Source organism: Leptodactylus fuscus, chromosome 3, assembly GCF_031893055.1.
Source record: "Leptodactylus fuscus isolate aLepFus1 chromosome 3, aLepFus1.hap2, whole genome shotgun sequence".
Lineage (NCBI taxonomy): Eukaryota > Metazoa > Chordata > Amphibia > Anura > Leptodactylidae > Leptodactylus > Leptodactylus fuscus.
Genome location: NC_134267.1, coordinates 45052213 through 45070017, shown reverse-complemented (window position 1 = coordinate 45070017; position 17805 = coordinate 45052213). Strand labels below are relative to the sequence as shown.

The window sequence follows — 17805 nt, the reverse complement described above, 5'->3', positions numbered from 1 at the left end:
TAGCACGCGTAAGACCGAACCCATTGAAGTCAATGGGATTCTGTTGTACTGCGCTCACTCTGACACGTGTTTACGTATCAGAATGAGCGTCGCGTTACTCCATGTGAACGCAGCCTTACATGTGCTTGTTGGCCGGTTGTATTAAATCCACCTTTACAGTTCCTTTTATGATTTATGAAATGTACAGCAGAAGACATACAATCCAAAGGCATATTTATTCTCTGCAGTTTATTTTTCTGTATTCAGTCAGAAATTAAATCTATAAAAAAAAGTTGCAAATGTAACAGGAATTAAAGAAATGATGAATATCACATCGATAACTGTTACATTAGTTGAAATCAACATTCATAAATATTTATTTACCATATCTACAGAATAATTTGAAAGAAGATAAAAAAAAGAAAAAAAAAAAAACTTTAACCACCAAAAAGTACACCGTCCCACACAATTGCACTTTAATCTAGGGATATTTTTTCCTCGGTTTTTGTTTCTTTTCAGCAGCAATATAAGATTTTCTATGTTACAGAAAGGGCAAAGTTTACTTTTTATCTCAGGAAAGGTGCGAGTGTGAAGTGAAATAAAGACCTATAAAATAGAAAATGCAACTACGACTTGGCTCCAGTGCGACAAGTGCAAACTGCAGAAAAACTATCATGTAAATAGTGACCCAGACCTCCATCAATACACGTGTTCTCAGGTTTTCTACCCACTTCCCTTGTACGTGAATAAAAAAAAAAAAAAGGACATAAAAAACTAGTGAACTTAAAAAAAAAAAAACTTAAAAAATATATAATATCGCTCAATAAAGACACTTAAAATTGGTGAACAGATCTTTTTCCCTAGAGAAGATTTCCGGTCTGCCATGATGGGAGTTTGCTCACCGCACAGGCCTACAACAGTCAACAGAGAACATCTCAATATATAAGAATATGTTCTTAGCTGGCACTTATCTTCTTGAATGACACGGTCAGACATAAAAGAGCTCATGTTATGGGAATCCTTGATTTTTTTGGGGGGGAGGGAGGGGGGGGGGTCTCAAATTAAAATGATCATAAACTGCCGAGTCTGGTACAATATTTTATCTGTAACCAGTCTATAGGATGTACGTTTCAGTTATCAATAGGGAACTGGAGTTAAAAAGATAGAAGGTCACCCCGGAAAGAAAACTAAAAATTTCTTATTATCATCCAGGGCAAACTGCACAGATGTCTTCTTTGTGCCAATTTTAAAATAAATCCACGTTGGCGCGTATGCACAGATGCCAAGAACATTACATGTTCGGATCTGATAACAGTCATGTGCTATATATACATCATTTAGGGGGTGAAAAAGATCAGTGAAATGCTGCTCAAGGTATTCTTTCAGATTCAATGTAAGACAAACGCTAATATTATAAAAAAAGTTAGAGCTTTAATTGCTTTGTTGATCCCTCCTATGTCAGACGGGCCTGCACCATATTGCCATAGAGAATAAGTCCCCTGACAAGATCTCTGGGTTTAATATATACACATAGGCGTCATACACACCAAAGGTTTGGGAGGCAGAGTCCTCTCGCCAACCCATCCAGCATTACACGTTACCACTGTACCAAATGAATAGGGCGTCTGATTCTCACACTCCAGTGTACAAAGATAGAAAATAAATGTACAATAAAAAGATGGGATAAATGAGAAGCGGCTTCTTTGTCTTGAACTCTTCTCCCACTAATAAAGATGCAGCACTGTACGCCGCCCAGAACACGCCAAAAAGCTGCAAAACAAAAGCACAGTCATTCTTATTCATGTCAAACCGCACAACTTAGCACGTTGCAAAACACAATAGCTCATTTCCTATGGTCCCTGCAGCTCAATGCTGGTGTAAATCGCAACCTGAGCAAATTCTAGTAGCCCACAGCTTACTCTATAGTGACGCAGATTGATATAGCTCCCACTGAATATCATCTTCACTAACCCCTCGCTCACATCTGTGTCGGTAATCTGTTCGGGGGAAGCGGCATGGGAACCCCCCCTCGGAATGGACTACTGAACGCATTTGCAAGCGGTGTGCAGTGAAAGCACACGAATCCCCATAGACTATAATGGGATCTGTGTGCTTGCCGTGAGATCTCCGCACAGAACATGTGGACAGGAAAGTAGTTCACAATCTACTTTCCTGTCCGCATGATTCGTGCGGGCAGCGCGCGGCAAGCACACGGACCCCATTATAGTCTCTGGGGTCTGTGTGCTTTTACTGCACAGCGCTTACAAATGCATTTAGTAGTCTGTTCAGGGGGTCCCCATGCGGACTTCCCGAACGTATTACCAAACGGAGATGTTAACAAGGAGTAAGATCCCAAAGAATCTGTAGACATTGGAATTTTGTATCTGTATCTGCTTTTTCTGATGTTTGATAAACAAAACCAATAAGGCTGATTTAATAATACGCAAAATCACACATTTAAATTATACCCCCCACCCATTTTCTTTTACTGTATTTTTACATATTTTATGTAAATTTGGACATGCCCCTAGAAATTTCCATGATTCATCTCCACGTTATAGATGAAAAAAATTGAGAAACTGCAACATTAAAATCCCCCCTCCCTTGATTGAACTGGAAGGACATAAGTCTTTATTTTCAACCCTACTAGCTGGCAATTTTTTTTAGTGACAAAACATGGCTAAGGCTGGTCTTAAACGACTGTAGTGGTTTTACAGTCCACAAATTTCTGATCAGCAATACTAAACTTCACTCCAAATACTCATTCTGCAGACGTCCGTGTCCAGCCGCACGCTCCCATAGAGTTCTATGGGACAGTCCGTGCAGTGCCGTTATGTATTTGACTTTGCGGACCTGCGGTAATCAGTGCGGACCTCGGTCACAGCACACCACGGATAAAATATCCGGTGGAGTAAGAGGCCGCACTGAATACAATGTGTCAGCAATTGAGAACCCACAATTGCAGACCATTTGCGGACTAAACTTACTGTCGTGTAACACCAGCCTAAGACACACCCCAGGTTTAGGCAAGGAAGATGCAAGTACTTTTTAGCAAGGTTTTCCGTTGCTAAAAAAAAAAATGGGTTTTATAGTCCACAAAAAACTGTATTTCAAACCTTTAGTTTTAGTTTGTAACGTGGAGACCACTTACCTTGATAACCGTGGACACAATTTCAAAGGACCCAACAACTATAAGTGCTGGGACAATAACAATTAATGGAAGTAAGGAGTATCCTATAACGCCAAGCACCTGTCCATAAGACACCTACAGACAGAAAAAAAACTAAATGAAACGACATCCAAACTTTATGCAATTTTTCATCAGTTCATGTCAGTGTAACATTGGCTTCAGCTTTAAAGAGGACCTTTCATCAGATCGGGCACATGCAGTTTTATATACTGCTGGAAAGCTGACAGTGCGCTGAATTCAGCGCACTATCGGCTTTCCCGATCTGTGCCCGGTGTAAAGCGCTATCGGTCCCGGGGCCGTAGCGCTTTAGTGTCAGAAGGGCGTTTCTGACAGTTAGCCAGGGCCGCCCTTCTGCCCAGCAGCGCCTATCGCGCTGTACAGTGTGAGCGGGAAGGAACGTCCCCTCCCTCTGCTCACAGTGCTCGTCCATAGACGAGTATTATCAGGAGGGGAGGGGGTGTTCCTCCCCAGTCTTAGAGCACAGCGCGATAGGCGCTGCTGGGCAGAAGGGCGTCCCTGGCTAACTGTCAGAAACGCCCTTCTGATGATAGCCCGCACAGTGCTCCCACCCCCACTGCATGCAGTTCCCTCTGCTAATAACAAACATCTGCACATGGTCATGAGTGCCATCCTTACTTTACAAGCAGTATTGACGGTGGTGCTCATTGCAGTTACTGGCAGACCAGTGGTGAGCTGCATGTGCTACTCACCACTCTGCTCCATGATTCCTCTCTTTGCTTTGGGGCCTGCTGTACAGTTAGCATTCAGAGAAAAGAGGAAATGAGGAGCTGAGAGGTAAATGATAAACGCAGCCCACCACTCTTGGGGTGCAAGTAACTGCAATGAGGACCCCCATCAGTACTGATGGAAATGCTTATTGTGCTGCTAAAGTAAGGATGGTGCCCATGCACAAGTATGTGTCCTAGATGCAATGCAACCATGCCATATACCCCAGGGACTGCAGGGAGTACCTCCTGGGGTTCATGTACAACAGGTTTATAACCACTGATCTAGACAGATGGAGAGATTAGAATTGTTACATTTTAAGGTATTATTTTGAATGTTAAATTGTTTTTTTTTTCCTTTTATTTACAGTTTATGGTAAAATTCTTGTGTTACTATTCACGCTGGTCTGAAAAGTAACACAACATTGGCAAGCCTAGGATTCTTAGCTGCCAGGTCCTTATCCAGGGCTATGGAGTCTGTAGACAAAACCACCGACCAACTCCTGTTTTACCACAACCCGACTGCTTCATGAAACTAACAGCCAGGGTCAGACAAAAAAAGTACAGATCCACTAATTCATGAAATTTAATTCCTACGTAAATATGAAAAAACATTATGCAACTTTTTTTTGTTACCCCACTTTTCTGGCGTACTTTCTTAAAATATAAATCCCCCCTCCCCAAATGTTTTTTGTGGTCTCTTTTACAGAACATTAAAAGAATATTTACTTACTTCTCCACCGAGGACTCGTGCCAGTAGGAAAATGGTCAATGATCCAAATATCCAAATTGTAATGATCCAAGACACAACCTTTACACAATACACAAACAAATGAATGTAGTAAGACTGTTTTCTACACATTTTACTAAGTTTAGATATCTATATCTTATTCACATGTGGGCAACAAGTGCTACAGTGGAAGTGTTTGTATACAGAAAAATAGAATTAAAGAGGAGTGATCAAGTCCTCATAGATGTGTGGTGCTATATACCGCTAGAAAGCCAACAGTGGCTTTTCTGATATGAGCCCCAGTGCTGGAGATATTGGTGCCGTTAATTTTGCACCGATATCTCTCCACTGTCAGAAGGCGGGCCTTACAGCTCAGCATCATCATTGGGCTGTGAGGAACACCCCCACCCCCGACTGTACTCTTCCATAGACTTGTACATTCCTTACAGCTCAGCAATGACACGGAGCTGTAAAGCTGCCCTTTTGACAGTGGGGAGATATCGGTCCAGTACTGGGGCTCATATTGGAAAAGCCAACAGTGCATCCGATTTACTATCCATGGTTATAAATAAGTATCAATAAAAACTACAGCTAAACTCGCAATAAGGAAGCTGGTCCAAGTGGTGGGAGCCATACAGATAAGACACTTATTCCCCACCCTGCAGAGTGTCTATTTGTGACAATCTCTTAAAAGGAGTTGTGGAACATCCCCTTTAAGGGCTCGTTCACATCTGCGCCCAGCACTCCGTTCTGCAGGTTTTCGTTTCCTGCACAAAACAGAGACTGAAACCTGCCGGCATCTTTCTAAACCCATTCATTTGAATGGGTTTGAAAAGTGTTCGGCCGTGAGCGCCGGTAAGCGTTTTATGCTCTCCGCGGCAAAACCGTTTTTTTTAAACCGGACATAGAGTTGGACATGCAGTACTCTGTGTCCAGTTTAGAAAAAACAGTTTCGCCGCGGAGAGCTCAAAACGCTCACAGCCAGACTTGGCATGACAGGTTTCCGTCCAGACGCTGGTGTGAACCCAGCGTAACACACCTTATCCCCCAGTGATAGGCTAGAGAATAAGTGTCTGAAGCTATGGTTCACACTAGGCAGATTGCTAAAACAGCTGTTACAGAAAGAGCCTGGTGGACCCCATATACTATAATGGGGTATGATCGATATTCTATGTCTGTAAACTTAAGCCTGAGCCCGCCATGCAGGACTTTGTCCTCCAGACATTTTGCTGGAGTCTCCAACAGTAGCCTGGTACTATCTTAAACTAAAACCTTTAATGAATCAACTCAATGGAGTTCATGTAATGCAGTAGGGCAGCTGCTTTTTTTTTCCCTAAACTGGATTACAAAACAAGGCCTAGTGTAAAGTTACTCTTTCTAGGATTCAAGAACAAGATCTGTGCAGACTTGTGAGCGTGGAACGCTGAAAGATTTTACCCCTAAAGCCTGCAGAATTTTTATTATAGCTCTGAGCCTGCCACGGTATAGTTATTAAGAGGCAAATGTCAGATACATGTAGGGGGATACTGTCTAGCCCTCACTCAGAATTTTATGTAGAGGCATTCTAAAACTGTAATATAGCCTTCTAAGGTGAACACACATGTTAAAAATAAATAAGTAAAAAATAAATCTAAGGTGTTGCCTATAAGGTATTGTCCGCTTAAAGGGTGAAAAGTAGGGAAAGGTTGTTGTGAATGGTAATTTAACATTGGTAAGGAGTACTAGATAATAGACAGGAAAGAAGAAGGCAAAAGGAAATGCAAAAGGCATTTCATGCAAAACAGTTAATAGGTGTCAGGAAATATCTAACCTATATGAAGGGGTCGTACATACCCTAAATTGTCCATACAGGGAGATCATGGAAAAGAACAGAACAACTGCAAGTGGTCCCCAGAAGTCAGGGTTGTCTCGTACGACTTGCCTGTTGAATCCCAGGGATGGCATTGGCATAAGAACACAACGTATTTTGTAGTAAATGTCTTTAAGGTCTATGTCCAGCTCTTCCCTGTAAAACACAAAGTGAAAATTAGATTTTGCTCTTCAAAAATATAGAAATCCCATGAATATGTACCAAATGCAGCCAGGAGCATGAATAAGGCAGCAGTTTATTGGGTAAAATTGCCCACTTGCTGACCCTGGTCGGCACCAGCTCTCCTAAATGATCATCATTCATCCTCCTCCTCATTAGGAGAGTGACGATAGTGGGAGACCACTACACAAAGGTATCACAAAGTAAGTCAACTAAAAGGAGGTATAAACTTGTATTAGACTGTCTAAAGATATGCCATATTTAGCATCCAGCATAAGACAGTGTAATAAACTGGGGCAGTTTCAGACTGTCTGCCTAAGCAAAGTTCATACTAACAATTAGTAATTCTGGGCCTATTTATGTCTCAAGTCCTACAATGAACAATTATGGTGAACCTCCAACCTTTATGCCACCTGCTGACTTACAGTTTGGTAGTAGTGCCGCTACCACACACTTAAATGTTGTCTTTTATGAAGATAAATGTTACATTGAATGGGAGCTGAGCTGCAATACCATGACATGACCACTACACAACCTACGGTGCCATTTGCTTCTAGCTCCATGCTGCTGGAGAGCTGGGTGTCAGACTCCCCTCCTGCCCCAGATGTTGTAGTGATGTTGTATCCTATGACAGACCATCAATATCCAGTCTTGAACACCCCTTTAAGACTGTATAATACATACAGTTAGGACATACTTACAATAATCACAACCTAGGCAAAGACTTACAAGAGAGGTTTATTGTCTTCAGGGTCATTTTCTTCCACTTCTAGCAACCACCCATATCCTCTCTGTCGGAGAAATGTTGTGGCTGTTGATTCTCTCGTAAAATCTCCACCAAGGTTTAACTTTACATCAGGTGCAGCTATGGAGCCACTAAGGTCTACAAAGTGAAGAGAAAAAGCACAGATTAAAGCAAAAGAGGCCGTTTTATCACATTTTCGTAAATATAGTACAGGGCAATGCTTTTTGGTATGTGAGTGCCCATTTTTATCTAATTGAAAAAGCACATGAATTCCTTTGGAAAACATTAAGGTTCCCCATGGAACCAATTGGAGTAGAGTTGTCAAAGGTTAACACCAATAACAGCAAGTCACAAAAAAACATTAAATGAGCTCCCAATGGAATTAAATGGATTCTCTGCTTTGGACCATCCTTACTAGATAGGAGGCTGAGCACCAAACGTCCCTCTACTGGAACTGCTAACCATTTCCTTTTTAACATCCTTCATAGTGGTGTTGCAGGGAAAATTCAAAGGGATTGTCCAGGCAAAAATGGAAAACCGTTTTTAAGTTTAAATAAGCTGGGGGGGGGGGGGGGGAGTAAAAAAATAAGTTAAAAACATGCATACTCACCTGTTGCTCCAGTGTTCTCCTGTGCCTCCCGGTTCATCTGCCTTTGCGGCTTCTTCCAGCGTTGTGCTGAGGTCAATGTCTTAATGTCACTACCTGTGATATCACGGGTCCTCTTCCTGAGGCTGCTGAATGGCGTAACCGCTGAGGCCAATCAGCAGCTTCAGCACAAAGCCGAAAGAGACCTGGGAGAGCAAACGAACCAGAAGACGCGGGACGACAACAGAGCAGCTGGGACAGGTAAATATGGATTTTTTTTTCACTGCCCCCAGCAGATTTAATCTTTAAAAGTTTAGCCTGGACAACCCCTTTAAGAGGGATTCCAGTCAGAGCCAGTCGCCCCCTAACTACAGTGATGGCCAAAAAACCGCACCATTTCACAAAATGTAATGATTGTAGCGAAAATGATTTCTCGCCTTTTTCCATTTCTATCCTCTTCTCTCCTGGATGACCAGTATTTGGCAATTTTGTACATGATGTCACGTGACATTTTTCCGTCGATTTTCATAGTAGGAGGTATACATATCACTTGCAGGGACTCCATTTATACGCATCACATACATTTAACAAAATCCACTGGTGGTGCGGTTATTTTTGGCCTCCACTGTATTTATTGCCATGTTTCGGCTATCTCTGCCAGTTCCACGGAAATGAAAGGAGCAGCATGTGCTGTCTGTCCTCCCTGCCGCTCCATTCAAAACTGAGGTGCAAACTTTTGAATAGGAGCAGTAGGGGTGACTTGTGTAGGGGGTAAAAAAAAAAAAAATTATTTATGTACGCAATTTTCACAACTCTAAAGCAATACAGTAAAAAAAAGCATTGGTCTTTGCAGAATATATACTGGGGCACAAAATGTCCATAATTGGTAAAGGGATAAAAACAACAGTCGGTGCTTTTGGATGAAGATGTGACTGTGACGAGGTAGAGGCAGAGAAGAAGATGGAGGCATCGCTGGAGAGTCTTCAGACAGCACAGGGAACGCCCCCTGTGCTGTCTGAAAACTCATTTACATAAGGAAGAAAAGATATTTCTCAGGAACAGCGGCATGGCTCAGAATAATGAAGGTAAGAGGAGAATAGCCTTTCTTCTAATCTCTCTAATGAAAGATTCCCTTTAAGGCCGGGAATATAAAACAAACATTGAAAAAAAGCGACAATAACTTTACAGAATTACTTAAAAATATATATTTTGATTAGTTTATTGCCATGTGTTTTGATGACACAACCGCCCGAACCCAAATCCATTTTTTTTCCTACAGGAGAGGTCACCAGTAAGTGATCTGAGAGGGTCCAACATCAATCGGCAGAAGATACAGCAGGACTAGGAAGAGTAGGCATTTTATTATGGGGATTAACAGAAAACGTAATTAGGTATAAAATGGGTCAAATGCAATTTTTTTTATTTTTTTTTTATAAAATTCCACTTACTTTTTTCACTTTATCACTAGATTACTTAATTACTAGATTTCTTTGATAATACAATAAAATATTTCTATATCTGTCAGCATAAGGCTACATGCACACAAACGTATGCTGGGCCGTTAGAAAATGGCACGGATAGCACGTTAATTAGATCAATGTATCGCCATGCTGTCCACAGACCTTTACATTTCAATTAACGAGCCCAGGCTATACAATGGACAAGAATAGGACGTGCCCTGACTTTTGCCTCCAGACTCATGGCCCCTGGCCTCCTACACCAACTTGTGATAAGACACAAGAAAAGAATCTGTCAGTCTGCTAGTTATTAAAGGCTAACATACTGACAAAGCATAAAGCCTAACACTAACAGGTATCCTATTAGGCCCTGCCTAGTACGAAAATGGCAGACCTAGGGCCACTGAGAGTTTAATTTGAGCCTTTTTCGGGTATATAATGTAACTTATACACACAGGGGAACATCTAATATTTATTTTATTTGCTTACATAATTTTTTGGAGGGAGGTGAAGCATCAAGGCGACTCGGGTATACCGATATTTTCTTTTTACATGTTATGGTACCATATGGGATAAATATCTTTATATTTTGAGGAGACCCTCGCCCATCAGTTTTGCAGCTTTTGGTTAAGCTTTGTGGCAAATGAATACGAATCACAGCGCTGTACATGACATGGCTGCAGCCCCATTCACTTTTACAGGGCAGAGCTGCACTCAGGCTATGGAACAAATGAAGATGATGTCAGTGGCCAGTGAGGTGGAAGCAGCACTCACCTGAGCAAACCCCACCTATTGTTAACTATTCTAAGGACAGGTCATCACTATGTAACTTGAGAAGTCACCTTTAATAGCCTATGATCAGAGATGTCTCATCATGAACAATGTGGCGGGATCTAAGATGTTTAACACAGCAGAGACCTGAGAGAGCTTGTAACTACGTGACCTGCTCAAATCCAAGCTGGAACATCTGCCGTACACTAAGGGCTATTTCACACTTGGGCAATGAGGCAGATTTTGACAAAATCTGCCTCCATACAATGGTGACCTATGGAGACTGCTAGCTTTCGCTTTTCTGCTAGCAGATATGACCTCTCTTCTGGCGAATTCTGCCTGAGAAAAGCAATAGAAGTGAATGGGAGGCGAAAAATGCCTAGCGTTTTTCTTGCAAAAAAACCGTGACCGAAAACGCTTACCTTTTTTTGTTTTTTACAGTCCATTCACTTTAGGGGAGGGGAAAACCACCTGGCGTTTTCTGAACCAGTTTTTACCAAAAACTGCTGAAGAAAACGCTCCAAAAAACGCCTCAAGGTAAAAAAAAAAACACGCTTCCTAATCAGGAAGCGTTTTTTTCGGGACCAAAATAAGCCAGGAGGTTTTTACGTGTGAACTAGCAAGGAAAAAAAAAAAAAAAACCCTCTCCAAGTAGCGGCTACTCCTGTCCTGTCCATGCACTTCAACTCCATTTCCTAGTAGTATATATGTGGCCACTAGAGATGAACGAGTAGTATTCGATTAAATACTCGTATCGGTCGAATACCTCACAGGAAAAATCCATTGAATTCAATGCAAAAACCTCCTCGTGCTCCTCGTCCTGCTACTTCCGGAACTTGGAGGATCCAAGGTGTCGAACTTTGGTTTCCATAGAAACTGGAACAACATTCCCGTTTTTTCCTATAGACTATAATAGGATTCGATATTCGAACGAATACTACTCGCTCATCTCTAGTGGCCACATCAATGCATTCTGTCAATTACAGCAGTAATGACGTATCAATAGATACGGTTCTGACCAATTGGACCTCCACCCCTAAGAACAAAGGGCTGATTTAGTGCTGTGGCGCCTTCACGGTGTTTCCCTACGCAGTGGGTGGTCGGGCACTGGAGTGCATGTAAAGACCGTGAAGGGGCAGCTGAATCAGCACTGGAGCCCCTTCACTGTTAGGGCCCATACACACGACCAAATGTGCTTCTGATGTAGGGCAGAGTGATACATTTCATGTTGCCAGTCACCTCTATGGAGGCTACCAATGTATTGTGTTCCGATAACAGAGCATGATAGGAACTGCTCTATAATAATATGTGTTATCGGAAGAAATGAATCAGAACCCCCCATAGAGGGGAGTGCATCACGAAATGCAATCTGATGACACTCCAAGAGCATTCCACTGCAAACTCAGCCCCACATTGGAAGCACACTTGGTCGTGTGCATGGGGTCTTAGAATCGTTGGGGCGCCAGCAATATGCCCTAAATTTTCTACCAGTATGGATACTGTACACATTACTTCTTTAATTAAAATGAGCTCTTCAGAGCAATGAGGACGTTGTCGCTTACCTCTTTGGGGCAACATTATTTATTTGCATATTCAACAAAAAAAAAAAACAGCAATATCCTAGCGACAGAGGCGCCGACTCACAAGGGGAAAGCATCATTTAACTCACATGACCCTATCCTATATCTGTAGGGCTGAGTTCTGATGACAGACTCCCTTTAAAAGGTAAGGCTGCACAATAATTTTGGCTTTGACTCCTGTTCCACGGCCAAAAATCATAGAGTTACTCTAAGACTCCTTCACGCATGTTATTGAAAGGAGTTGCATCACGACCCCTAGTACGCTGTGATCATAACTTCAAGACGCAAAAAGGTCAAGCAATATTCAACTTTTTACAAGTTGAAGTTGCATTTGCAGCACACTAGGGAGTCGCAATACAACTCCTTTCACATGAGTGAAGAAGTTGTGTTGTGATTTGTAGCAAAAACTGATAAGTAGATCTATTATTATTGTTTATTTATATAGCACCATTAATTCCATGGTGCTTTACATTTGGGGGTTACATACAATACACAAATTATACAGGTAGATATAATACTAACAATGACCGACTGGCACAGTGGGGTAGAGGGCCCTGCCCGCGAGGGCTTACAGTCTATGGGGGAAGGGGGTAGAGACAGAAGGAGACAGTTCATAGATGTAGCCTTACAGTAAACACAATAGAAGCGGTACACGAAAAAAACAAAACTCGATAACACTGAAGATGACTATCCCCAGAGCTTCTAACTACACAAGACATATACTGCTAGTGACAATATACAGGCCACTCCTGATAGAATCACACTTGTAGGTTCCTTCTTACATTCTTGCATTGTTCATTGACCTCTACGACTATGTTCACACAGCAGAGATCTACATCAGTATAATCTGACATGTATTTTTGCCACTGGGTTACTGCCATGGTTTTCTTTTTACAGGCACAGGTCCAGCTGCCTGCAGCCATGTCTAACCACAACCAGGTAGTTAAAGCTTCTTTATTTCTCCAACAACACAGGAAGCCCCTTCTGCTCAGTTTTTGGGAGGCAGCAGAGAGCGCCATTAGACTCCTTATGTAGATATAGTGTATACAGACGGTGAGTGACAACACAGCACATAACAATGTGGTTGTACTGGAGCTACTAGGACATATACAGCATATATACAACAGTATATATACCACAGCATATATACACGGAACTAAGCCTTTGTAGAAAGCAGGAACTAGCAAGCAGACAACACACAGGGCGCACACACATATACACTCACCGGCCACTTTATTAGGTACACCTGTCCAACTGCTCGTTAACACTTAATTTCTAATCAGCCAATCACATGGCGGCAACTCAGTGCATTTAGGCATGTAGACATGGTCAAGACAATCTCCTGCAGTTCAAACCAAGCATCAGTATGGGGAAGAAAGGTGATTTGAGTGCCTTTGAACGTGGCATGGTTGTTGGTGCCAGAAGGGCTGGTCTGAGTATTTCAGAAACTGCTGATCTACTGGGATTTTCACGCACAACCATCTCTAGGGTTTACAGAGAATGGTCCGAAAAAGAAAAAACATCCAGTGAGCGGCAGTTCTGTGGGCGGAAATGCGTTGTTGATGCCAGAGGTCAGAGGAGAATGGCCAGACTGGTTTGAGCTGATAGAAAGGCAACAGTGACTCAAATAGCCACCCGTTACAACCAAGGTAGCCAGAAGAGCATCTCTGAACGCACAGTACGTCGAACTTTGAGGCAGATGGGCTACAGCAGCAGAAGACCACACCGGGTGCCACTCCTTTCAGCTAAGAACAGGAAACTGAGGCTACAATTTGCACAAGCTCATCGAAATCGGACAATTGAAGATTGGAAAAACGTTGCCTGGTCTGATGAGTCTCGATTTCTGCTGCGACATTCGGATGGTAGGGTCAGAATTTGGCGTCAACAACATGAAAGCATGGATCCATCCTGCCTTGTATCAACGGTTCAGGCTGGTGGTGGTGGTGTCATGGTGTGGGGAATATTTTCTTGGCACTCTTTGGGCCCCTTGGTACCAATTGAGCATCGTTGCAACGCCAAAGCCTACCTGAGTATTGTTGCTGACCATGTCCATCCCTTTATGACCACAATGTACCCAACATCTGATGGCTACTTTCAGCAGGATAATGCGCCATGTCATAAAGCTGGAATCATCTCAGACTGGTTTCTTGAACATGACAATGAGTTCACTGTACTCCAATGGCCTCCACAGTCACCAGATCTCAATCCAATAGAGCATCTTTGGGATGTGGTGGAACGGGAGATTCGCATCATGGATGTGCAGCCGACAAATCTGCGGCAACTGTGTGATGCCATCATGTCAATATGGACCAAAATCACTGAGGAATGCTTCCAGCACCTTGTTGAATCTATGCCACAAAGAATTGAGGCAGTTCTGAAGGCAAAAGGGGGTCCAACCCGTTACTAGCATGGTGTACCTAATAAAGTGGCCGGTGAGTGTATATACACACAGACACATATACACAGCATATATACAACAGTATATATACCACAGCATATATACACGGAACTAAGCCTTTGTAGAGAGCAGGAACTAGCAAGCAGACAACACACGGGGCACACACACATATATATATATATATATATATATATATATACAGACACATATACACAGCATAGATACAACAGTATATATACCACAGCATATAAACACGGAACTAAGCCTTTGTAGAGAGCAGGAACTAGCAAGCAGACAACACACGGGGCACACACACACATATCTATATACACATATATACACAGCTGAGCTGGCAGACATGACTTCAGTACAGGTAAGGACAGAGCACAGTGTTGGGTCAGGTGAGCACACATGACAAGTGTCAGGACTAGGCCTCACCTTCCGCCTCGGTGGATGACACGAAGGTGAAGTCCCCAGGATTGTTGTTATGGGGGTGTAGGGAAGGGCCCGGCGGCTGCATCCTTCTGCTGCTGCTGGGGGTGATGTCGGTGACGGCAGTGACGTTTCAGGCCAGCTCCACAGGATCTACGTGGGGAAGAGAGCGCCCTGACGTCACGCACATACCAGGACACCAGCGTCCGCCTTCTGCTGTGACGTCACCGTCTGACACCACCAGTTCAGATGAGGTACAGTGTGAAAAACACAGACCGAGCAGAAGTCCGGTCCTCTCCTGTCCGATCGCTCCTCCCTCACAGCCACGCAGCGCTTAGGAGAGACATCCGGCTTTCTTCCGGAGTTTACCTTTCCAGTTGTGTTTGTGTAAATTTCCTTGCTGCTAATAAAGTTTGTATTGTTTAAAAAGAAAAAAACAAAACAAAAAAACCGGACAATAACAAGCCCTGGCTGCTTAGTCATGTCCCCTTTGAGTGCTGACTATTGTGTCTATTGTACTTGATAGTTCTCTCTTTATTTCTATGTATCCTAATGAGAAGGTGGACGGCAAAACCATCCATAGCCCAGAATACCTCCCAAATTTCAAAGGACAGAAAGAGGGACAAAATACGCGGCGTGCGTAACGCAACACGGCAAATTTAGCTCCATCCACTTCTAAATAGACTCCGCCAAATCCCATCCGTTTCTCTGTGTGATCCTCACAAAGTATAATGCTCCTACAGTCACCCTTAGGGTCAGTTCACATGTGCATCTCCCGCGCGGGTTTTGACACAGAGAGAGACGCGGCAAGCAATGGTCGCAGCTATGTCGGCTGAAATGAATGAGCCAACATAGGAGGGTGCTGCCGCTAGGCGGAAGCCCCGGCCCAGCACGCCGCGGCTTCCGCCTGAAGAAAGGACATGTCGCCCGGCGGTCTGCATAGACCACCATTGTAATGGGGCGGATTTTGAAGCGAAATCCGCTGTCAAAATCCGCCCCTTTGTTCACGTGTGAACGAGCCCTTACATTACATGCCCCCACATTATAATGTTCCCCTTCAATCACCCCACAGTATGAACTTCCTCTCATGGTGCCCCAGTTTAAACTGGGAGAAACTAAAGGCGGACATTAAACTATGGGGCAACTGGAGAGTGACATTAAACCATGGGGTAGTAGAACAGGAACATTAAACCAGGGGCTGCTGGATGGTGACATTAAACTGGGGACAACTAGAGGCCGAAATGTCTCCCCCCAACTACCCCTACGGTTTAATGTCCCCTTCCAACTTGCCCCCCCTTAGGCTGCTTCCAGTTTTAGTTCCCCTTCCAGCGGGAAACCCTATACAAAATCCTTATGCACTGGTATCATGCGCCAGCATTGATCCACACTCTTAATCCAGTTTACCCCTTCTACCAGTGTCACCCACCATCTACCCCCCCCCCCCCCCCCAAAGTTTAATGTCATCTCACCCCAGTTTATTTTTTTTCAACTGTGACTTTTATTAAGATTTTTCAACAACATAACATACAGTGATGTAGAAAGAAATATGGAAAAAAACAAAATATGTGGCACAACAGTCCAACAAAATAAAACTTTCGAAAAATGCAAAAAAAAAATAAAAAAAACACATACCTATTCACAAAGGACAAGACAAAGAGAGGGAGAAAGGGAGGGGGAACAGTGCAATAGCTGTCCCAATGTGATCTGATAGCATTGAAAACCTCCACAGTGTGGTTGAGAGTTGCAGTCAAGAATTCTAGACCACAGCCATCCTTCATGCAAGTAACCAACTCAGGCTCCTCCTTCCAGCGGAGAATTAGGGTCTTAGCGGCAGTGCACAAGAAGAGTAACTGCATAGACGTCTTCTTACCTAGGTGTGTGGGAACAAGTTAAGAAGGTGGGTGAGGGGGTCCAACGTGATACCCTGCACAAAGAAGGTGTCAGTAAGGAGTTTAACCTCCATCCAAAAAGGGTGGAGGATGGGGCAGTCCCAGAAAATATAGTGCACCATTCCGAGCGCCAACACGAAGAGGGAATAACAGGATTAAGAGTGTGGAGCAATGCTGGTGTATGATACCAGTGCAAAAGGTGTCCCGGTAGATGATACAGGTTGAGGACTTAACCACTTGGGACCATATGATCTGCCTCTGCTCAGGTGAGATCTGCCTATTCAAAGCCTCAGCCCATCTGACCATATTTCTGTGATGTGGGGGATCGGCCCTTAGGGGAAGACAGGAGCCTTTAGATACTGGTAAAGAGCTCTCTAGTAGAGGTGCCAGCACAGCACAGTTTCTCAAAGACCATGGGTAATACCCAAGGTGACCCAGACTGATCCAGGACAAAATGAGAAATTTGTTGGTAGTGAAACCATTTGGTCGGCAAGTGTAGAACAGAGATGAAGTAGTCAAAAACCCTGAGCTCTAGGGGTGAGGGATTGACCAGATCAGCAATGCGGAACAAACCTAACCTTCTCCAGGACCGCACGCTAGCAGAAGGCATTTCCTGCGCGGATTCTACAAGAAAGAGATTGAGGATTGAGAGGCCAGGGGAGATAGCATAAAACTAGAGATATACACCGTCCAGATAAAGGTGATAGGCCCCAGGAGTAGGGTGGCAAGGGAAGGTGAGCGACCACAGGAAGGCATTCAGATGCACAGGAGACAACCAAAGTTTTTTAAATTTCTTGGGAACCGAATAGCTCAGACTTGGAACCCTCAATAGTAATACAATATGTGCAAGACCCCCCTCAGATTTGCCAGCCAACATCACAGGGCTGGGAATACGATGACGCTTCGCCTTCCAGTTAAACTGGAAAATTGCCGTTTGAAGGGACAGTAATTCAGAGCACGGTACTGCCACTGGGAGTGTCACAAATTAATAAAGGAGTTTCAGGAGGAGGGTGATTTTAACCGCCATGATCCGTCCTATGAGGGAGATGTGGAGAAGGTGCCACTTATCTAGGAGTGAGTGGAGCTTGAGGAATAAGCAGGGATAGTTAACTAAGTACAAGGAAGAGTAGGTTGAAGAAAGCTGAATGCCCAGGTAGTGGAGTGAGCGGTCTCTCTATTGGAAATCATAATTACATTGAAGCAACCACAACGCAAAATCAGGGATATTAAGGGGGGAGGACTTCTGTCTTGCTAGGGTTGACTTTATAATTGGATAAGTTGCCATAGACCCTAA

General features: G+C 43.4%; 1 protein-coding gene across 1 annotated transcript; it reads right to left on the bottom strand.

Moving 5' to 3' along the window:
* Positions 1-340: 340 nt before the first annotated feature.
* On the bottom strand, positions 341-14956 carry YIPF4 (Yip1 domain family member 4). Its single transcript, XM_075267472.1, has 6 exons — positions 14629-14956; positions 7383-7536; positions 6458-6629; positions 4628-4705; positions 3131-3244; positions 341-1749 (listed from the first exon to the last, which is right to left on the bottom strand). The coding sequence occupies exons 1-6, from the start codon at positions 14708-14710 to the stop codon at positions 1612-1614; spliced, it is 738 nt and encodes a 245-aa protein (XP_075123573.1). The 5' UTR covers positions 14711-14956; the 3' UTR covers positions 341-1611.
* Between the last annotated feature and the right edge of the window lie 2849 nt (positions 14957-17805).